At 50.5% G+C, this 23,308-nt stretch overlaps 1 protein-coding gene across 3 annotated transcripts in view; it reads left to right on the top strand.

Moving 5' to 3' along the window:
• The window catches only part of LOC120499713 (cGMP-dependent protein kinase 1-like), a 92,427-nt gene that overhangs the window by 26,931 nt on the left and 42,188 nt on the right, over positions 1 to 23,308 (top strand). For 2 of the 3 annotated variants that reach the window (XM_039703733.1, XM_039703732.1), the window contains exon 1: positions 4,866 to 5,423. The exons of the other annotated variant lie outside the window; for it this stretch is intronic. In XM_039703733.1, coding sequence (XP_039559667.1) covers positions 5,113 to 5,423 — 311 coding nt within the window. In that variant the 5' untranslated portion in view covers positions 4,866 to 5,112. Of the gene's footprint in view, positions 1 to 4,865; positions 5,424 to 23,308 lie in introns of those variants that run through there. 3 annotated transcript variants of the gene reach the window in all.

Raw genomic sequence — 23,308 nt, 5'->3', positions numbered from 1 at the left:
CCGAGCCTAAGGAGACTTCTTAAGGCAGCTGAATTGTTTAGAACTGGTTTCTGGCTTAAATCAGCCCAGAGGAAGAAGTGTTTAAGCTCTGCCCGTGTCTGATCTTGCTGGGCAGTCCAGCCTTTTTTGGAACGTGGGGAAAATGAACCAGTCACTTGAGGTGTGTCTGGCCAGCAGGGATCAGGATCGTGGCACTGGTTCCTACAGGAGGGGCTGGGATCATGTGTGGGGTCCTTCCTGGAGAAAGCCTGGCCCCAAGGAAGTCATTCAGGCTGAGGATGTGAGAAATGCTCCCAGGAATCCCACAGCATTCCCATAACCCTGAAGGGGACAGACAGCCACCATGTGCACCCAGCTGGAGGGGCGAGCTGCTGAAAATCCAATTTTCTGTGTGGTCATGGGAGAAAATCTTCCTGCTTTTGGGGGCCAGAGGTTTCTGTAGATGTGTGGCCAGAGATGGTGGCAATAGAGTCTTGTCAGCGGGGAGAAGTCAGAGGGATGGTTTTGGTTGTTCTGATGGAAGGAACAAGCTTTGGAGGGCTTGTTGAACTTGTGGCTACTGAGAATGATTTTCTGATGCCATTTTTCTGTAGAGCTTGTAATGAGACGAGTGATTCTCGTGTTGTTTCAGCTCTGCAGCCCACCCGGCAGGAAGCACAGCCCAGGCTTTGCTCCAGCCTGCAAAAACAATGAGGGGAGGCAGATCTCTCACCTTGTACTGACAGGAGGTGTCTTGTGCCATCCATGTCTTCCTACCAGGCCAAGAACCCACACAGGAGAATTTAAATCTTCCATGTGATAAGACATGTTCTTGAAACCACTGTGTTCCTGGAGAATCCTCTGCTATTCCATGCTCCCAATGTCTCCTCCTTCAGCTTTGCATGGCACAAACATTCATTTTGGTGTTCTGTGTGTCCCTAATGTGATATAAAAAGCTAAATGCATTATAACTGCAGAACAGCACATTGTTATTTTTTCCTTCAGCTTCTTCTGCAGCGAGCAATTTTTTGTTCCATTAATAAGCCTTGTGGTATTTTTCTTTTCCTTCTCGTGCTCTCTACCCCAAATTCATCCTGAGAGGATTTCCTGGAATGGCTGCATGCTCTTCACACTTCTCAATATTTCTTACTGAGCGTGGAAAGAACTGATGCCCTAAAGGAAAGTCATCAGGATAATCCAGTTCAGGTGCTGCTTTGACTTCCACCATGCAGGAATCAATGGGGTTTGAATGACAGTGCTCAGAGCTGGACACCTCCACCCCTTTGTGGGCAGGAACAAATGGCTTTCCGTTTTGTTTTAGGGGCTCTGGAAAGGATCAAAATAGGGAGGAAGAACATCCAGTGTCATGAAAAAATAGGTCTTGTTTTCCTAGAGAAAAGAGGCTGAAGCACTCCCCAGATGTTCAATTCCTTCTCCTTGATCTTGGCAAGGCTGCTTTGACACAGTAACTTCAGCTACATCCCCATTCCTGGGGGCTGAATTAGTTCCCAGGTACCCCCTATAAATCTGTAGGGCCCTGTGACCTCAGAAGGAGCTGCCAGAGGTGCTTCAGGGCAAAAGGAATGGCCAGATGTGCCTTAGGGAGGAGCCAGGTGTGCCCGTGTTTCAGTAGGTGGCACTCCTTGCTCTGCCTTGGGGACTCTGTGGATTTTGGGGATGTGGTGGAATAGCAGGTGGCATCCCATGGATGAGATGTGGCAAGTCCCAGGTGTGACCACGCCTTGAGGTGCTTTTTGCAAGGGTTCAGCTGCTGTGCTGCCTCCCTCGACATTTTCCTGTATTTTTGTACTTCCTTCTCATCATAAAGGTGCTGCTGTGACTGTGCAGGTAGGGAAGGAATTTGGTTGTGCAGGTCACAGACCTTCCCAAACCTGCACAAAGCAGGATAATCCAGCACAAAATCCAGCTGGTTCAACTTTCTGCCATGGGCTGATCTGCTCCTGCAGATCTTTTGGGAAAAGAGTAGAGTGGATTAGGCAGAGAACAAACACCACATCCAGGGGGAGGAAGATGTTTATGTATGTGGTCAGTGGTGCATGTCCAGCCTCTCTGTCCCTGCTGTCCTGGCTGGCTGGAGCAAGGTGACATTTTCCTGTCAGGGATCGTGCCAGTTCCCTCAGCCTTGTCTCGGGAATCCGGGAGGTGTTTGCAGGATAGGCAGTGTTCAAATACAATCTCAGCTTGAAAAATGGCAGCTGAGTGGGTGCATTTGGTGACAGATGATCCCTGAAAAGGTTCAGAAGCAGAAGGTATCAAAACCCCGGAGCTGTGCAGAGAGGAAATACTGTGAGTGCAGCAGAGAGGAGAAACATCCCTGCTCCGTGTGATTCCCACCAGCCAGCCCTGGTGTGCCGTGCTCTGGGGCAGATCTCTGCAGATGCTCTTTTTTTGGCTTCCCACTCGACATCCAGGCACATTCTGGCAGTGGAGGGAGCAGGATAAAGCTCGGGGAAGTTCATAGCTGAAGGTTTTCTTAAGCTGTGAGCAGCTTCACCCAACACCAAGCCAGTCGGTGCATTCCTGCCATTCTTCTCCCCAAAGCTGTTTCTTTCCATTCCCTGGATCAAGCAGACAAAGCAGCTGCTCTGTTGAGCCTGGGATTTATTTATTTATTTTATTGGGAGCTTTAATTTAAAGGAATGGGACCAGAGGATTTATTTTTATTGGAGCGGGGTGGTGCCGTGGGATCCCCGAGATCTGTGCTGGCCTCGTGGTTTCTGTATTCTGGTTTCTTTGGGAGAGCAGGAATAGCCAGGAAGAGGCAACTGCAGGCCGTCTCCCCATGGCAGAGCTCTGCTGTTGGCTTGTGAAGCCCTTTGGGCTGCTTTGGCCTCATCTTTAAACCAGGGAACACTGGCCTTGGGCTTGACAGCTGCTGGTTATGGTCCCAAATCTAAACCTGGGCCATAAAAATCTCTATTGAGACTCCCAGGGGTGTAATGAAAATCTGCTTCCTACCTGGAAATAAATATATATTTTAGGTACACTCAGCTAAATTCCTTGACAGCTTTATGTGCCATAATTTCTCATGGTTTTCTGTGAATCCTTTCTGTTCTGGGGCACTGTTGTCTCAGTCCTGGATCGTGCCCCTTTCACATGTTATTTTGCTGCTTGTCACTGAGAAATTATGCACCAGTTTTCCCCAGGGGCTTGATTCTTTTGAAGCCTGGTGGGCTTCAGGTAACTGTATCACCTCTCCCTCCTGCAGATTTCACTTCTGCAGGGAGAAAAGCAATAAAACTTACAGCGTGTTGGCTGAATGCTGTTAAAATATTTTATTTATCACTGATTCCCAGTTTGTAGGCAGCAGGAATGCATCTGTTTAATGCCTGTTGTCTTTAAAATGGAAATGTTCAGCAGATATCTGGTACTTTTGTTCCCAGTGAGTTATGTGAGATGGAAATAGGGGGAATAGACAGTTAAAAATGCTGTCTGGACTTAAACCTGTGGAAACAACTGGGGGACTTTGCTTTGTGCCTGGCACAAATGTATCAAGGGGACTGAAAACTAAAGAATTTTGCATAGCCCAGATTTTTCCCCCCTTTTCACATGCATCTCAAAAAATGCAGATCAAATGCATGAAAAACCTGCAAAGCCTCAATGTCTGTGAGCAGAGGCCAGGCCCTTTCCAGCAACAGTGTGGAGCAGGGAGCAGTTGTAATTCCTCATCTTTTATAAATTTATTTTATAAAGACCAGCTGCAGGTTGAAAGCTGGAGCCAGTGTGTAACAAAGGAAAAAAAAAAAAAAGGCAAGACCAAAGGAGCTCAGCCCCACACTTAGGAGCTGGATGTCTGGCACTCCCAGCTCATGCCTGGTGTGGGAGTTCTAGACACAAACACGTAGGTGCCACCCACCTCCAAAAAACACACTCAGGGCTGCATCCTCCTCCTCCAATCAAACTTCCAAGAGGGAACAGAAACAGCTGCTGAAAACCTCTGAGCATGAAACCCTGCCAGTGCCCCAGTGCTGCGGAATCTTTGGTGAGGTTCCTACGCTCTGAGGCTTTCACCACTGGCTCTTCCAGGCTGGATGATTTTTTCCAGGAGCCCCCAAAACAGCCCAGAGCCCCTTGTTTCTTCCCCGGAGAGCCACGGCTGGAGCTGTGCTCTCAGGGTGGGCATTGCTGATCCTTCAGCGCCTGGCAAATGGAAGAACCCAGAATCATTTGGCACCGAGGACTTGGCCACTGTGGCACATTTATTTGATTTTGTTATTTCTGTGCTGCAGCCCCGTGGGCTGCATGGCAGAGGTAGGGCCACACAGAAAACCTGAGCGCATGAAGGAAAACCCTGCACTCTGGGGAAGTCTGATCGGTTTGGTACAGCAGAAACTTGGGCTTTCACACGGATATTTGGGCCAGGCAGAAAATCTCCCAGATTTTAAGTTAAGGCAGTTTTTTTTTCAGTGTTCTGAAAGCCAGATGCCCTGCCTCCAGGCTTTTCCAGTGCAGACATACTTGACCGATATTCCCGTGAAAATCTGGGTTTTTGGAGCCCGGAGCTTGCTGAGGCTTGAGGAGGAGCCATGCCAGACGCAGGCTTGTGCTTCCACTCGGAGAAGACAACAAAACCCGGCTCTTTAAAGGCAAAGTAAAGGGGGCACAAGTTCTTCAAGGAGAAGCGGAGCAGAAGGAGGGAGGGCGAGCAGCACGGCTCGGACCCGTGTGCTGGCCCCCAGCAGAAAGGCTGGGAGGGCAGGCACCGGGAGCTGCTCCGGGCCGGCCCCCTCCCTGCCGGGCAGCCCGCGGGGCGTGGGCGGCGCGGGGCGCGGCGGGGCCGGCGGGAGGGAGCGGGGCGAGCATGTGCATCCTCCCCGCCGCCCCTGCCTCCCTCCCGCCGCCGCCTCCCCTCCCTCCCCGCTCGCCGCCGCGGGTGTATGTGTGTGTCTCGGCTGCCTCGCCAGCCCGGCCTGACGCAGGCGGATCCACATCGCCCGTGACAACACCCCGGCTCCGGAGCGCCGTGCCGGGGGTCCGGCTGCGGCGGCGGCCCCGCGGGGCCGGGCCGAGCCCAGGGGGGCGGCGGGGGCCGGGGTGGCCCGAGCGCGGCGAGGCGGCCCCGGGCGGGGAAAGTTGCCCGGAGCGGCGAGGGGCGAGCGCGGCGGCAGGACCATGGGCACTTTGCGGGATTTACAGTACGCGCTGCAGGAGAAGATCGAGGAGCTGCGGCAGCGGGATGCGCTCATCGACGAGCTGGAGCTGGAGTTGGACCAGAAGGACGAACTGATCCAGAAGCTGCAGAACGAGCTGGACAAGTACCGCTCGGTGATCCGGCCCGCCACGCAGCAGGCGCAGCAGCAAAGCGCCGGCACCTTGCAGGGCGAGCAGCGGACCAAGCGCCAGGCGATCTCGGCCGAGCCCACCGCTTTCGATATCCAGGATCTCAGCCACGTCACCCTCCCCTTCTACCCCAAGAGCCCGCAGTAAGCAGGGGGTCGCCCCGCCGCTCAGCCTCCCCTCTCTCCCTCGCCCCGCTCCATCCCCGGCCTCGCCGCCGCCCGCCGGGCAGGGACCGGAGCTCGGCATTCCCGCATCCCGCATCCTCCCCGGGTGGCCCCGCGGGGTGGGAAAGTTGCGAGCGCTGGTGGGGGAAGAGCGGCAGGAGTGAGCGCCGAGGTGCCAGCAGAGCCCGAGTCCCGGACAGCCCGTCCCGGCCGCTCCATCCCTCCGGGGGACGGGGACAGCGGGGGGAACGCTGCTGCGGGCGGGTTGAACCGGAGGCGTCCTGGGCATCGCTGCGGGAAGGCAGCGGGAGAACCCCGGGGCTCGCTGCGGGACCCCGCAGGGAGACATTCCCAGCTGGGAAACTTGGAGCCCGGCGGGGTGCGGTGCCCGGCTCTCCGGGAGGGGGCTGGTGTTTTGGGGAGAGGGTTCGGCAGCAGCAGGAGCTTATTGCAGTGTCCTGGTGCGCCCGAGGGCGTGCGGGGGACAGGGAAAGTTGCGGGGATCCTCAGGTGCCGGCGCGCCGGGGGATGCGCTGCCCCGCTCTCACACCTGCCGCAGGTTAGGGAAATTAGAGCGCCTTAACGGGGAAACGGAGCCCTCCCTCCCTCGCTCAGTGCCTTTTCCCGGCCGTACATGGCCGTGCCTTGGGTTCGGCGCTCCTCAAGGGATAAGAACGGAGGAGGGAAGAGGTGATGAGCGGATGCTCGCGGGGCCGGGGCGCAACCTCCCCGTCGATGGGCAAACACGCCTCTCCTCCGCGGCCGGCATCTTCCTCCTATGAGGAATTCCTCGGGATGATAACGGGGAGCGCTGGCGGACGCCCGGAGCCATCCCGGTAGCGGGCAGCGTGTGCGCCGGGCGGGCTGCGGGGACGGCGCGGACGGTGCCCGGGCGGCGGTGCCGGGGCACGGGGATGGTTCCCGGGGAGGGGTGCAGGGCTACGGGGGCCCTGCCGGGGCACGGGGACCCTGCCGGAGTGTCCCCTGAGGGGCCGGGCCGGGGCCGGCCCGCTCCCCGCGCAGCCTCAGCCCTTTCCCGCCGCCATGGCGGGCCCCGCCGTCTCCAGGCAACTGCCCTCCCTCAGGGCGGCCGCCATGGCCGGACCCCGCCGGGCCGGGCCGGGCCGCGGGTGCTCCTCCTGCCGCTCCCCATTCCCGCCACGCTCCCATTCCCACATCGCCGTTCCCGCCCCCCATTCCCACCGCCACAGATATTTTGTCCTTTTAAGGCGTCTGGCCGCGCGTTCCGGAGGGATGTCAGGGGAGGAACGGCGGTGGCGCGTGAAATGCCTCCCCTCCAGCCCCAAAACGAGTAAAACACCACCCAAAAAAAGTGGGCTGAGGGTGCAGGGGGTGGCTGAGGCCCGGTCTGTGAAATCCCTGGGGTGCGTGGTAACCATCCGAGGTGGGATAAGGCATCCCGCGGTGTTAATTTCCTCTGTGTTAATTTCCTCTGGGAATGCAGAGCCCCACACGTGTGCTCCCCATTCCCGCCACGCTCCCATTCCCACATCGCCGTTCCCGCCCCCCATTCCCACCGCCACAGATATTTTGTCCTTTTAAGGCGTCTGGCCGCGCGTTCCGGAGGGATGTCAGGGGAGGAACGGCGGTGGCGCGTGAAATGCCTCCCCTCCAGCCCCAAAACGAGTAAAACACCACCCAAAAAAAGTGGGCTGAGGGTGCAGGGGGTGGCTGAGGCCCGGTCTGTGAAATCCCTGGGGTGCGTGGTAACCATCCGAGGTGGGATAAGGCATCCCGCGGTGTTAATTTCCTCTGTGTTAATTCCCTCTGGGAATGCAGAGCCCCACACGTGTCGCTTTCCTTGTCAGTGTCACTTTCCTTGTCAGTGTCGGTGCCCCCTCGGCGCTCCTGAAGTGCGAGTGGAGCTCCCAGAACTCCGGGAAGAGCCACAGGTTCCAGCAGAGCGAGTCCGCAGCCTCTGCCGCGTCCCGTGGAATATGTAGGAAGCCCGGCAAAGTCTTGGATGAACGTTTTCCAGCTGGAATTTTAATTGCTCCTTGTGTAAATGCCGCCCTGCAGTCTGGTGTAATGCCCAGCTCCTCTGGGGGGTTGTTTCATATTGATCATCCGTGGCAAATATTCCTAATATTATTTATAATATTGAAGTCAACTCGTGGCTGCAGGTTGTAATTGCTCAGGTGGTGCATTCCAGTGGGATAGTGGAAGGTGTCCCTGCCCAAGGCAGGAGGATGGAATGAGAGAAGCTTTAGGGTTCCTTCCAACCCAAACCAGTCTGTGATTACAGGAAAAGATCCTTGGTAATGGTTTCAGGAGTGTATGTGGCTCTGGGAGGAGTTGAGTGCTCTGTGTCAGCCCTAAAAGCCCAGTGGCCAAGATAACTCATGGTGGTGCTGAGAGTTAAGGTGGTGAGGACCTGGGAATAATAAAAATCTGCACAAAAGGGTTGTTTTTTTCCCCCTGTTCATGCTGAACCTCAGTGACTCTTGAGATGATGGCACCCAGCCTTTGGTTTTGTCAAGCCACCAGGCTTTGTCAAAAGACAGGTGGATGTGGCACTTGTGGATGTTGGTTAGCGGTGGCCTTGGCAGTGCTTGGACTTGATGATTTTAGAGGGGTTTTCCAACCAAGATGACTCTAAAGTAGCCTCTGGGGGTGTTTTTTGTAGGTAGGTGGTGCTGGATTTGCTCTCCTGATCTGGCAGAGGTGGCTGGAGATTGGTAGGATCAATAGCAGCAGAAAATCTGTTGTAATTGAATTGTCATGAGGATCACGTAGATAGTTGAGGGTCTGTGGTGGTGGAAGCTGCTGTGATGGCACACAGAAGATTCTGGGTTATAGAGTGGCTGAACTCTGAATGAGTGTAAGGGAGCTGGAGAGGGACTTGGGACAGGACACAGGGAATGGCTTCCTGCTGGCAGAGGGCAGGAATGGATGGGATTTTGGGAAGGAATTGTTCCCTGGCAGGGTGGGCAGGCCCTGGCACAGGGTGCCCAGAGCAGCTGTGGCTGCCCCTGGATCCCTGGCAGTGCCCAAGGCCAGGCTGGACCCTGGGGCTGGGAGCAGCCTGGGACAGTGGAAGGTGTCCCTGCCCATGGCAGGGGTGGCACTGGATGGGCTTTAAGATCTCTTCCAACCCAAACCAAACCATTCTGGGATTCTATGAATGGTTTTCAAAGTGTGAAAGCAAATTTAATTTCCTTGTGTGGACAAATACCATTAAATCTGCAGGATCTTCCTTTACACACACATCCTCCCTCCAGTTAAGGATGCATATGGTTAAATAAAATTGCTTTTTCAGAGCTGTAAGAGTTTGAGTTGCTGTTGGAGGCTTGGGCTTGTTTTGCCTCTACAATGTTTTTAAAAGTGAAACAGGACTTTGTGGGCTGACATGAGGAGCTAAAATCCATGGAGGAACACGTCCAGCCATTCAGCCATTTTCTTCTGAGTTATGAGTGAGAGGAGTGGGGCATTAGCATATTTATCAGTCCCCTTGCTCAAGCAACTAGAAGCCAGTTATTTAAAATAAGTGACTTTTTTCTTCCCTCTCCCTCTCAAAGAACATAACTTGCCAGAAGTGCCCGAGTAAGAGGGCACAGACTGGGGAGGAAGCTGGCTGGTTTTCCGCAGCAGAAAAAATGCAGTGACAGATCGTTCTCTCCTCTTCGTCTTCCCAAATTGCTGCTCGTGTTTGTTTTTCCACACCTTTGACCTCTTGCAGGGTATATCCTGGCTGCTAACAGCCTGTCAGCACCGAGGGAATACTGGGAGACCGAGTTTGTACCAACTGCCTTTGCAGTTAAAACTCTACAGAGCAGCCAAGCAAAGAGAAGCCTTTTCAACCAGCAAAGCTGCAACTCTTCCCTTCCCCTGCCTCCTTCTTGCCATGGGAAAATACCCAGGACTTTAATTTTAACAGGCTGCTTTGTTCAGGGATCTGCAACAGCTGTTTGCCTTTTTGGAAGCTCTGTAATCAGCATGTTTTCCTTTCCAGAAGGGAGAAAAAAAGAAATGTAGAAGTAGAACACAGAATAAAGCGTGGAGCTCGTGAGTGCGAAGGGCCTGATCTTTTGGCTGAGGTGGTACGAGCTCTGTTTTTAACAGAGACAGCAGCAAAGTGCTGTGTCATTTGTAAGAAATGTTGAGTAAAACGAAAAATAACTTGGTTTGGGGAGTTAGCAGACTTTTGGGGAATCTGCCAAAATCCCAGAGACTCGTTTGTGAGGGGAGGAGCAGCCTGTGAGTTGTATTTAAGAGGTCTGGTTTAAGAAATATAAAATACTTGGTTGCGTAGCCTTAGGGAAAGTACAACAACCGTACAAGAGGTTTAACAAATCCCTGCAACGGCCAGATTGGTTCTTTGAAGGAGAATGTGCACGTCCTCTGAGGGCTAGAGGCGTATTTGAAGTGATCATAATAGTCATAAAACCCCCAGAAATACTTGAAAACACTTTCTATTTAGGATGTTGGTACAAAATGCTCTTCTGGTGTTTATCAGTGCTATGTATGCTGCAGTTTCATCTAAAAACCCCTGAAATTACCCAAACCCCTCTCCCTTCACTCTCTCCTCTTCCTACAGGAATTTGGGGGGGTGGTTGATACATGGTGAAACCACTGGGAACTGGTGATTGAGGTGATGGGGGAGGAACTGAGGTGTTGATGTGTTCGTGGGTCCCAGGACAAGGGAAGAGATGAATCTGACTCTGTATTTCTTAGAAGGCTGATTTATTATATTATGATATTATATTAAAAATGCTATACTAAACTATATAGAGAAAGGAATACATCAGAAGGCTGGGAAAGGAATGAATAATAAAAACTTGTGACAGTCCGAAACAGCTGGACTGCAATTGGTCATTAAGTCAAAACAATCCACATGAGACCAAAGATGCACCTGTTGGTGAACAACCTCCAGACCACGTTCCACAGCCATCAGGTAGTTATTGTCTACATTTATTTTCTGAGGCTTCTCAGGAGAAAATCCTAGTGAAAGGATTTTCATAAAATACCACAGTGACACTGAGGCACGCTCCTGCAGTGATGGATTGCTGGAATGTGGGGCAGGGACTGGGGTGGCGGTGGCCTCTTGAGTCCTGTCACTTTCTGGTGAAGCATCTTGCCCCGAGCAGTCAGCAGAGATGAGTGTAGTGCTGCAACCTTCTTTTTTTTTTTTTTTTGCCGTCAGTCCACTCTGATGTGTCCAGCGAGCAATTAATTGAACTGCATTTACCATTTGTGAGAGCTGTTAAATGCTGTGGTTGCTTTCATGTGCTGCAATGTCGAATCCATCTGAGCGTGGTTTAAGCAGATGCTTGATGGACAAAAATCCATTAATGTCACTGGGGTTTTTCGGTGCACCTGAAGGGTCAGGGTTTAGGGGCAGGATTTTGGGGCTGTGCTGTGAGGGGTGATGCTCTCCCTGGCAGAGCTGTGAGCACGGGAAGGGGAGTGCTGGAGCGAGGCAGCCGAGCGTGATTTCGCCGTGTTTTGACAGGTCTGGCTCGGCGGTGGTGGCAGTGATGGGGCTCCCCTCTGTGCACTCGTGTGACTCACGCTGCCAGTGCTTTAATGCCTTGGCAAGTGACAAGGGGACATTGTGACAGCTCAGCTCCTTGTGTAATACATTACAGCCCTCTGAGGTTTGGGTTACTCGCAGTAGTAAGGGGTGGCTGAGTGGTGTTAGGCTGTTAAGCACAGAACTATGATTTTTCTCTACTGAAGCAATGTTTTGGGTCATTTTTCAACACGCTTGTTCAGGCTGGTGATGTCTGCGCCGAGTGTAAGCTCCAGAGGGGTTTGACTCAAAGGAAGGTAAAAAACAAATCTCCCAATAAAGCTATTAAAGCCACGTAGTTGTTTTGTCATCTTCTGACTGGTTCTTGCTGAGATGAGTTTAATTGCAAGATAAAACATCGCCGCAATGTCACTTATTCTTAGTTCTGTTCAACAAGCAACACAGACTTCTCTGGGTTTTTCTGCTGCTTTTGGAGATTAATTTTAGCAGTGTGGTGTCAGTAAACTGTGTTTTAAAGCAAAGTAGTTCTTTTCAGAAACTACAGTGACATTTTCTCGGTGGTTATATGCAAAACAACACTGTTCAGCAAGTACAGTAGCTCTGAGCACACTAACAGCTGGTAATTAACATAGAGACTCTTTTTAAAATTGTAATACAGCTCCATAATTTCATTTTCTGCAGAACTAACTTTTTTTCCCTTTTATCTGTACCACTGGAATAATTACCTATACTCGTCTGAGCTGTTTTACATTCATCCTTAGCTGTATGAATGCTGTAGGTGGAGAGTTTTAAAGTGCTTCAACACAAAATGAGGTCCCCAGGCCACGGACACGAATTCCTTCTCTCCAGACTCCTCTGTGAAAGCATTTCTGAACTTTGGCATCCCACGTTCCTAAACACAGGATGTGTCTTCTGTTTCTGAAATTAACAATAATAATAAAAAAGCTGGGTCAGAGTTCTGAAACTGAACAGAAATGGACATAGTAGCATGGAATTTAGCCCGGCCAGCTGCCTCTGGAAGGAGCGAGGACTCAGTGAGTCCTGAACTTGCTGAGCACCAGATGGAAAATAGGAGTCAAGGGGAAAATTTGTTTCTTTCGAGAGTTAAAAAGGATACAGTGAATTGTTACATATCAGTTTCTGTGGTTATCCTGCTTGAGCTAGATGCTGTAGGATGATAAGAGTTACTGAATACAAACATCTTCCTGAGGGAAGGGGTCCAGGAAAGCTGAGCTGGAGGTGGATTAAACATCACTTGCTGCCATCAGTGACAGTCCTTGCTGCCCATGCTGCTGGTCTTTGCTTTTGCCTTTTCGTGGGGCCCAAATCTTTGCACATACATCAGGAAGAAGCCTAAATATTTCTGTAAATGTTTTTCATCTGCTGCTCTGCCGTTTCTAGCGGGTACGTGCAGGCAGAGAAGTGCCTGACATTCGCCTTTTGTGTTGCTTGCCTTTGTTTTGAAGGGCAGAGAGAACAGGAAAAAACAAAAGTATTTGTTGCTACACTGGAGCCTGAACCATGACAATAATACCTTTCTCCTCTCAGCAGCTACAGAAAGTGGTTTGGTTGAAGTGTGCAGCCACTCAGGTATGTTCTGTGCATCCTGACATCCTGAACGCCTGGAATTGCATCCAGGGGCTCTGGAAACGCTGCTAAAGCCCCTCCTGGCAGGGCTGGTGTCAGGGGAAGCTCCTGCACAGGGTGCTCCGAGCAGGAGCACAGGACCGGCGTTTTGCAAGGCTCTTGCAGCCACTGGTTTCCTTGGAAACCAGAGCCTGAGCAAGGAGAGCCAAACTTCAACAGCAGTGCCTGCTTTCCAAGTCGAAAATGGGCTGTCAGACTTTCTGAAGTCTGGGGTCTTTGGGCTGTGTTTGGACCTTGCTCATTAGGAGAAAACTTGAAGTAGGGTATCAGTGAAAAAAAGCTCCTTGTCAGGCTGCAACAGTTCCTGCTTGGAGCAGTGATTCTTTCCCCAAATTCCCTTCTTTGATTCGGTTTGTGAGCACATTTATTGGAGGTGTTTCCTGTCAAACACCCCAGCTGTGTCAGGAAAGCTGCACAGCAGCTCTGTGACTTGGGCTTGACATGAATTTAGAAACTGCCCAGGCCAGGCCAGCTCATTTTATTCGCTTACTTAATGTTCTCTGAGGTGGTGGCTGTGGGTGACGTGAACAAAGAGGAGAAATCATAATGGAGCTGCCTGGCTTGATGGAAAATTGAATTGCAGTCTCGTAAGTGCACACATACTTTGTGTTGGATGTGAACAGAAATATATATATATGTAATGACATGTATGTGCACTCTTGTGTTTAGCATGTGTAGGGGAGTATTGCATTCATGCAAATTTACTTTTATTAGGAGGGAAAACAGTCAGGCTTTAAGTTCAGTGGACAGGAGGCAATTTTGTACAGAACCAGCAGGACTGTGGGAAGGCATCCTGGTCTAGTGGAAGGTGTCACTGCCCATGAACGAGGTGATTTTTAAGGTCCCTTCAAATCCAAATGTGGAAAAGCTTTTGGTTTCTGTGACCGCAGAGTATCATTGAGATTCAGGAGTAAATAACATGGGTGTGATGGAAATGGAGAGCCAGTGTTCCCTGCCCCCAGTGGAAGTGGGTCCCTGGGCTGTGTCAGTGCTTGTTAGGATTTAAACTGCCTATTTGATGTCATTTGTGTCCAGAGATCCGGCGGCTGAGGGGAATTCATTACTGCTCTTGGAGTCCACAGGCTAAATGAGGAAAATAACCTTCTTGGTGGGTGATATTTCTGGTGAATAGAGGAAATCAATGGCCCTGGGACTGCCAGCAGCACATCAGGGCAGTGGCCAAGCACTTCAGGAAAGTGTAGATAAAGCAAATGTGATGCAAATAGTGCCACTCAGCTGTACCTTAAGGCTTGTTGGAAATGATACCCGGCTTCAGCTATAGAGGCTTTCCAAATCTGCCTCTTACACTCCTGAGAAATTCCTGCAGGTGAAATGGAAGATCAGGCATTCTGGAAATGCAGAGTTAGCCTCCAGCTCTTTGCCTTCAGATTGCAGTATTGCCCAAGTGAGTAAAGGTAGGGGGTTCTGTGAAGCTTTAGGGTGGGCATGGTCATCTGGAGGAGATGAACATCCTTCAGCAGCTCCTGTGTTCTGTGGCGTGGAGCACCATCCTGAGACCTTTGTTACTTCCCTGGATGTCTTGTTCCTGCTCCTCCTTCTGCCCAAGATTTTTCTCTCTTCCCATGGATGCTGTTTATTCTCTTCCCTGACAATCCCGAAGCTCTTCCTCTACACAGCTGTGCTATCCAGCAGGGTCCAGACTTTGCATCTCTGTCAAAAATCAGCCTTGTTTCCTGTGCGCATCTGGAGGCAGAGAACCTCCAGTGACTGCAGCACAAGATCCCACAGGAGGCTGGATTTTCCTGCCAGTCCAGCTTTTCTGGTGTGCCAAGGCCTTTTCTGCTCCTCACCTGCCCCACCAGCCAGCAGGCAGGGGCTACACAAGAAATAGGGAGGGGACAGAGCCAGCTGATCCCAACTGCCCAAGGAGGATTGCACAGGATGGAACCCCACATTCCTGGGAATGGCTGAACACCCCCCTGCCCATGGAAAACACAGAATGCATTCCTCGTGGCTTTTGCTTTACCTCTTCAACTGCCTTCATATCAACCCATGAGTTTTTTCCCTTTTGCCCTTCTGACTGTCTCCCCCATCCCAGCTGGGCTGTGAGTGGGTGGTGGTGCTGGGCTTCCACCTCCAGCAGGAACATCTCAAAGTGTCTGTACCTCCAAAGGGATTGGGGCCTGAGGAGAGATCCCAGAGCAGGAACACCTTGAGGCATCAGGAGACCATAGATAAGCTCATGGCACAGCAGGGTAAGATCCATATTGGAGCGGGTTTCATTCCTGCAGGGGCTGTGGATAAATCCATGCTGGAGCAGGTTGATTCCTGGAGCAGGTTCATTCCTGCAGGGGCTGTGGGTAAATCCATGCTGAAACAGATTCCTTCCTGGAGCAGATTCATTCCTGCAGAGCCTGTGGCTCCTAGAGAAGGCCATGCAGGAACAGGAACACCTCAGAGTAAGTGTGGCTGTGGATAAATACACCACAGCAGGTAAACCCCTGGAGACACTGGCTGGTGGATAAGTTTCCAGCTGGAGCAGGTACATCCCTAAGGGTGTCTGGATAGGTCTGGACATGTTGTTCAGGTGTCCACAAATACCAGTTTTTGTTGTCACAATGGCATCCTGGGCACCTCCATGCCCTGCCCCAGCTCCAGAGACTCCGTGTTTGGCATTGCTTGTCTTTATAACAGTCCTGCCTGTGGACCAAACAACAGCCAGGTGTCACTGCTGGGGAATATCCAGGGATAAATCCATTAGAAATGTGGGATTGGGTGTGTGCCTCTGTACACAGCTCGTGTCTGAGTCCTGGAAAAGGACACAAATAGGGCAGATACCTACAAACTAACCAGGGGGTTTGTATAATACCTGTTGTACTGGGGGTGTGTAATTCCTGTTGTACTGGGTATGTATGTGTAGTACCTGTTGTTGCTCCTTACACCTCCTTGCACATTTAATCACTGTTCAGACAGTGACTGCACAAAGGGGAGAACATCTCTTGCCATCAGATCCATGATTTCTTTCTGTTCTCTTGGTGGAATCTGAGCTCTGTGAGGCACAGGAGGGAAACTGTGGAGTTTTTGTGGGTTTTTTTGTTAAGGTTGGGATTAAATGCGTGAGATAGCTTTTTTTTGTGCTTGGGTTTAGATGTTTATTCATTTTTATTTATATTATAGTTTTATAATATTTTATTTTAATAAATATGAAGTTGTGTTTTTTAATAATGTTTGTTAAGGATAAATTGTTCAATTAAGAAATGATATTGAAATTATTTTTAATTTTAATTGAATAACTAATTATTTGTGGTCTGTAATGCATATTTTTTTAACATTATATAATACTATTTAAATTTGTGAAGAAGGAGGACTAGCTTTTGTTTTAAATTTTTTTATTTTGTTATGTATCCATCTCATCTCCCTCCATTCCTGTGCTGGCTTTGATACTGTGCCTGCAGGGGGGTTTCCAGCAAGATGGGACACCTGGGCACAGTGACTGCCAGCACAGGAGTGTTCTGTGTGCCAGAGCTGTGTGTTGGCATCTGGCACTGGGAAAAGTGATCTGGGGCTCTGTGGGGTGACAGACCTGGGCTCTCTGTGGGGTGACAGACCTGGGCTCTCTGTGGGGTGACAGACCTGAGCTCTGTGGTGTGACAGACCTGGGCTCTCTGTGAGGTGACAGACCTGGGCTCTCTGTGAGGTGACAGACCTGGGCTCTCTGTGAGGTGACACACCTGGGCTCTCTGTGAGGTGACACACCTGGGCTCCGTGGGGTGACAGACCTGAGCTCCGTAGGGTGACACACCTGGGCTCTCTGTGAGGTGACACATCTGGGCTCTGTGGGGTGACACACCTGGGCTCTGTGAGGTGACAGACCTGGGCTCTCTGTGGGGGGACAGACCTGGGCTCTCTGTGGGGTGACACACCTGGGCTCTCTGTGGGGTGACAGACCTGGGCTCCGTGGGGTGACAGACCTGACCACTGCCTGCTTCACCCTCTGTTCACCTTCACCACTGTTATTTTCTCCCCAACCACCCTGCCAGGTGCTTCATGCCTTGTCCATGGCTGGGAACAAATGATCCCTTCCTCCATAAATCCCCAAGTTTTCCCCTTTGGACTTTGTGCAAGGATGATGTTAGTGTGATCTACGTAGGCAGAGCTGCTCCAAAAGGGAGATCATCAAACAAATCTCAGCTTTGGGTTTGTGCTGTTACTCTTGCACAGACAAAACAGATGTTGGGAATCTTCTGAAATGGTTTCTTAACTTGAAAGCCAAAAAGAACTCAAATGGGAACCCACTGGTATGGTGCTAAGAGCATCATTTGGGCTGTACAAATCTGGGTTAAGAATTATCCCACTGTTTGGGATAATTCTTGGATGGAGAAGCTTCCCTAGGGATTGAGGCTGTTTGGTGAGGCCAAACACATGGGAGACCTGCTGGAGATGGGGCAGAGCCAGGGACATGTCACAGGTCACCTCTGGAGCACAGTGGCTCTCCACCTTCTCCTTGTCCAGCTGTGAGCTATAAAGGACTTGTTCAGTGGCAGGCTTACTCTATAGCCACGTATTTTTTCCATGTTTTTCACCACAAAAGATTCTTGCTGTGCTCTGTGATGGGCAAGTGTTGTAAGCTGGAGTCAAATTATTTGTTTAAGCTGGCTGGGCACAAACATTTTGGCTGTAGGGTTTTGAAGGAGGCTCCTGTTTAATAAATACAGCTGAGCAACGTTCAGAGCATTGTGGCAGAGTTGTTATTGATGGAAAATCCATGAATATGTAGCAACCAAATGGTAAAGCTCAGCAAAGCTGTGCTGGCAGGGTGAAGGATTGGGAAGGGTGACTTGGGACGGCTGCCTTGGGCACTGGAGCAAAGCAGAAGCGTTGTGGAAAATATGGATGCTTGTGGAATGTACCCAGAATGGGATCTTCACAGGGATTTGGAGTTTTAATATATGCTGGAGGAGCCTTCTGAGGCTTAGGTGCTTCCTGGGGAGCCTTGAGCTCTGTTACCTATCCTGATTTCCTTGGTCAGCAGCTGGAATATTTTGTGCCTTTGCTCATGCTGAAGAAATGATCTATCACGGCGAGATAATATTGCATGCTTATTGCAAGCTTCTTAATGGAATTTTTATCAGTTCCTCTGAAGAATAGGATGCACAAAAAAGCTGCCTGGCTGTCAGGCTGTTTGCTCTGTGGCTCCTTTAGAGCTGCCTTGGCTCTCTCCGTGTGGCTTCCCAGTAAAATGATGAGAGGGACCTTCCCACCTTAAATTCCACGTTTGCAACCACCAGGTGACATCAAATCCCTTGGACACTGAGGGACGGGCAGGACTGCAGGATGAAGACCCTGAACATCCCTTGCTGATGCTTCAGACCCATCATGGCCATCTCTCACTGCTCAACAGCAGGGTGTTTTTTTCCTTCCACCAATATCTGCTAATTTTAAACCTATCTTGTGCTCAGTGGTTTCAGAAGACTTAAAAGCTGTTTTTTTTGTTTTGTTTTTTAATCAGTTTGGGCTGGGGAGCCTGAGATGGCTCAGCCACAGCCACTCGGTGCCTTGACACCATTTTCTCTGGCATTGCTTTGTCGACTCAAGTGCACTTTGCTGCAATACAAACATTGAGGATAAAAGGCAGCCACCTCAGCAAATTAGCGTGAAAGCATTGCAGAGGAATTGTAGATGTGTATTTTGGTGTTTTGGTCTTTATTTTAGAGTGAAGATCTCTCCTTCTGCCCGTGGCCTGTGCTTTTTAAGGAGCATCTGTTGTGCAGGGAGGGCTTTTAGAAGTTAAATTAATTGTCTGTTTGTGGACTCATCTGAAGAGTAAATCAGATGCTGCATTGACAGGGATCTGTGTGCGTGGTAAAACTTCAGGCAAGGTTGCATTTAAGTGAGTCTGGAAAAAAAAAAATCAGTCATGGATCATTTGAAACCTCTCCTTGGATGAAAGGCAGGGAGAGCTGGGGATTTAGCCTGGAGAAGGAGGCTCTGGGTAGACCTTAGAGCCCCTTCCAGTGCCTCAGACGGTGCCAAGACAGCTGGAGAGGCACTGGGGACAAGGGGATGGAGGGACAGGACACAGGGAATGGCTTCCCACTGCCAGAGGGCAGGGATGGATGGGATATTGGGAAGGAATTGTTCCCTGGCAGGGTGGGCAGGCCCTGGCACAGGGTGCCCAGAGCAGCTGTGACTGCCCCTGGATCCCTGGCAGTGCCCAAGGCCAGGCTGGACTTTGGACCTTGGAGCAGCCTGGGACAGTGGAAGGTGTCCCTGCCATGGCAGGGGTGGAATGAGATGGGATTTAAGGTCTCTTCCAACCCAAACCATTCTGGGGTTCTATGATTTCATTCTAATTTTCATAATGGAAAAAGTTTTCCTCTACATGCTACAGGTGTCCAGGTGTGCAGTCCTATTACAAAAAAAAAAAAAAAAGTAACAAAGGCAAAATAACCCCTGAAAATGCTCTGAAGGGTTATAATGCTTTTTAAACAAGAATCTCAAAATGCCCAATCTTATTTTTGGTTACTGTCCACGAAGGCTTTTCTGAGCAGCAGGCTCCACTCTGAATGCAGCTGGTTGAGAAACCTCTCTTTTAGCAGCAACTGGGTTGTGTGGAGTGAATTAATTAACCTGGTGTGGAATGAGAGAACTTAATAAACCTGGTGTAGAATGAAATAATTAATCAGCCTGTGGCCAGCCTGGAAGAGCAGCCACCTGATGTGTCCTGTTTGATTATCAGGGGCTTGATTCCCAGCCAGGCATGGCTGAGCTGAGCTCCTTTGTCTAAGGCTGAGGTGAAAAGCTCCTTCTGCTGAAACTGGGGCTTTAGTAGAAAACTGAATTTTCATACCCAAGACCCAGGAGAGTGGTCAGGGGCACGTAGTGGCAGAAATTTCTGCTGAGGGACAAAAGCAAATTCCTCATCAGAGAATGTAATCAACTGGTGATGCTGCAGCTGGTTCCTTGCAGCCTCTGCACGCAGACAAAATAGCAATGTAGTAGAGAGAAAATGTTTGCTGAGTTAACTGGGCTATATTTAGGTGCCAAATAAACAGATTGCTGCTTTTGACCCTCCCCCTCACACCCTCAAAACTGCTTCTCGGGCTGTCTGCAAACGTCTTGGCTGTTGGTGGCTTCTGTTCCCTGCAAGAAGAGTGATGGGGAGCAGCAGGGGAGGGACATCTGTCCCTGCTGGACATGGGAAAGGTGAGTGCTGGGCACACAGTCCCCATCTCCAGCCTTGTTCCCTCCTCTGTCCTTCCTTAGCACTGTCTGCACAGGCTGGCTCAGGTACAAAACCCTGAAGTGCTGGGCACACAGTCCCCATCTCCAGCCTTGTTCCCTCCTCTGTCTTTCCTTAGCACTGTCTGCACAAAAGGTGCAGGTTCAGGTACAAAACCCTGAGCCCCCCAAACTCTTCCTCATGGGGGCCCTTGGGAATCCCATGGGTTCAACCAGGCCAGGTGCTGGTGCTGCCCCTGGGTCAGGGCAACTCCCAGCATCAATCCAGGCTGGGGATGAGCAGCTGGAGCAGCCCTGGAGAAGGCCCTGGGGGTGCTGGGGGTGAGAGCTGGGAGCCAGAAGCCCCCCGTGCCCTGGGCTGAGCCCCAGCCTGGGCAGCAGGGCAGGGGGGATTCTGCCCCTGTGCTCAGCTGAGACCCCACCTGCAGAGCTGCCCCAGCCCTGGGCCCAGCACAGGAGGGACCTGGAGCTGCTGGAGAGAGCCCAGGGAGGCACCAGGATGAGCAGAGGGATGGAGCAGCTCTGCTGGGAGGAGAAGCTTTGGGGTGACCAAATTGTGGCCTTGCAGTGTCTGAAGGGGCTACAGGAAAGATGGAGAGAGACTATGGACAGGGGATGGAGGGACAGGACACAGGGAATGGCTTCCTACTGGCAGAGGGCAGGGATGGATGGGATATTGGGAAGGAATTGTTCCCTGGGAGGGTGGGCAGGCCCTGGCACAGGGTGCCCAGAGCAGCTGTGGCTGCCCCTGGATCCCTGGCAGTGCCCAAGGCCAGGCTGGACAGGGCTTGGAGCAGCCTGGGACAGTGGAAGGTGTCCCTGCCATGGCAGGGGTGGCACTGGATGGGACCCTTCCAATGGGTCCCTTCCAACCCAAACCCTTCTGGAATTCTATGATCACTGTGGTCTTTTTGATCCAGATAAATCAGGAGCTGAAAAACCAGCATCTTCCCTTCCATGCTGCATTTTGCATCCCATTTTTCCCTTGCAGCAGGCTCTTTTCCTGGCACTGCTCTTGGGACTGATTGTACAGTTAGCCCTTTATTCATGTGTGCATAAATTTGACTTCTTTTAAAGGAAGCAGCTCCTGTAATCGCCTTGCCAGAACAGATTAGGAGAGGGAGTGTGCAGATCACAACACTCCTCTGCTGCCTTTGACAAGGAGGATTTCATCAGCCTGCTTCAAGTGCTGCTTGCAGCCTCAGGGGTGGCCAGAGAGCAGTAGGAAGTTCATTTTTTCCTTTATTTTCTCCTCTTCAGTTGTATTTATGCTGTTCATGTGTTTTTGTCTCCTAATTTATGATATGTTTGGGAGTTTGGGGTGTTGGACCTGAGGAGGAGAGAGTTGTGGTCAGCACAAGGTTTGCTCTGCCCATCACTGCAGGCTTTCATCTGTCTGGCTTTTAGTGCTGATGAGTTTTTCTATCCCAGAGAATGCCTTAACTGTAATTGCTTCATAAGCACGGGCACTTGGTGATTAGAAATTACTTTTCATTCCTGATTAAATAGCAAGGCACGGTCTTTAACGAAAACAGGACACTTAAAATTCCAGTGTTCTCATTTCAGGGACATTGATTTTCACAGGCAGAAAAGCTTTCCTCAAATTTCCACCTAAAGAACAAACATTAATGCAGCTATAGGTTAATTACAGGTTTGTTTAAGGCTTTCTTTTCCTAGTAACCCGAGACTAAACCACACAGCAATCTTTAAAATTGGGTTTATGTCTATTAGAAGTGTGCTAATGATGTGAAGAATTTGGAATAGTTAAAGTTCAGATTAGAAACTTTAAGTGGGGGGGTTTTTGGTTTGTTTTTCTTTTGTTAATCTAAAGGGAGTGCAGTTAATCTTTGTGGAGCCCAGCTTGATTGTCGTGGGGCAGAGCTGGTCACCTGGGGTTTCTGCTGCTGAGCTTCCAGCTGGCAGTGCTGGGCATATCTGTCCAGAAAAATGGAATTGGAGCACCTGCAGGGAGTAATTCTGCCTGGCACTTCTTTGTCCTGCCTTTACAGACTTCTCTGAGCTGCTCTGGGGGAGAATATGATAACCAGCCTGGGGAGGTCCCTTGCTCAGCTCTGTTTTGTTTGTGCCTGTGTTCTTTGATGTTGGCTTGGTGACACAGGACAGCCCTCAGCTCTCAGCCACCCACCAGCCCACGGTGGAGATCACCAAACACAAAATGCCATCAGGAATTCAGGTTCCTGTGCAGGTCCAGCTGAGGAATGTCTCCTGTGCTGTGCTTTCAGTGCAAGGCACAGCGTTCAGCTGGGAATGCTATGATTGGGATGGGCTTAGGTGGGATTTCTGAGTTTGCTCCTTGGTTTGCTGTGCTCCTGGGGGCCTGCCTGGCCTTTGTGCAGTGCCAGCAGCTCCACAGGTACTGCTACCTTGGATTTAAGCAGTCTGCCCCATTTTGCTGTACCATAATCACCACTCTGACCACTAAAAACCTGTTTATTTGCAATTGTTGTTAAGCGGATAAAGATTAATCCAGTGTGGTTTAATCACAGAACTAAGGAAGATTTGAGCACTGGCAGCTCTTGAATCCTTGTCTGACCTGATGTGAAATTCATGTGGAAGTCCCAGTGCCCCAGGACATCATTCCAGTACAGGAAGATGGCAGAGATCTGTCCAAAGGCAACACTTTTGTCCAGGTTAAGCCTCTTAAACCTTGTGTAACCCACCTCAGCCCCAATCCCCTTTGCTGTTCCTGGCAGCTTTTCTCTCTGCCAGGCTTTTTCCTAGCATGACAGCCGAGCAGGATTTATGGCTGTGCCTTATCCAAACAACCTGTAAAAGTGTTGTAGAGTGTTTAAAAAATAATAGTTGTTATAATTCAAGTGAAGAACAAACAAACACTTGCATTTTCCTCTGAGTGCACAGACCTTAACTCAGAATGGAGGGGGGAAGAGATATTAGTGGGAGAAATTTCTTTTTCTCTCTGAAAGGGGCTGTTTAAATGAAATATTCTGTTTTAATAACACAGAGTGCTAAGGCTCCACAGACTGCACACAATTTACTTGACCTTTATAAATAGAACAGCCTTGTCTCTCTATTGGAAAACAAAAAAAACCCCTGAAAGCAGCATGCAGATTTATTAACCAGCACAGAGAGGAATTGTTAGACTTTATTCCTTGAGCAGGAAGGCAAATTATCCAAGTAGGATTTGGAGAGAATAGCTTCACATATACCAGCTTTTTGGGATGACTGCCAAAAAAAAATAATGAAAAGCAGATCTATGAAACTGGCAGGTGGAAAATCTTGTATTCCTGAGGTCTCCTGCAAGAGTTACAGTTTGGGAGGAACGAAATGCTGGCATGGTTGAGCACCTTGTGAAGTTGGCCTCAAACTGTGCCGGGGGAGGTTTAGATTGGATAAAGGAAAAACTTCTCCATGGAAACGGTGGTCAGGCATTGGAAGGGGTTGCTTGGGGGGGTGGTGGAGTCCCTGTCCCTGGAGGTGTCCAAGGAAGGCGTGGATGTGGCACTTGGGGACATTGGCTGAATGTGGTGTGTGGGGTTTG

Source organism: Passer montanus, unplaced genomic scaffold, assembly GCF_014805655.1.
Source record: "Passer montanus isolate IOZ18808 unplaced genomic scaffold, ASM1480565v1 scaffold167, whole genome shotgun sequence".
NCBI lineage: Eukaryota > Metazoa > Chordata > Aves > Passeriformes > Passeridae > Passer > Passer montanus.
This window is presented reverse-complemented; position numbering and strand designations above follow the sequence as displayed.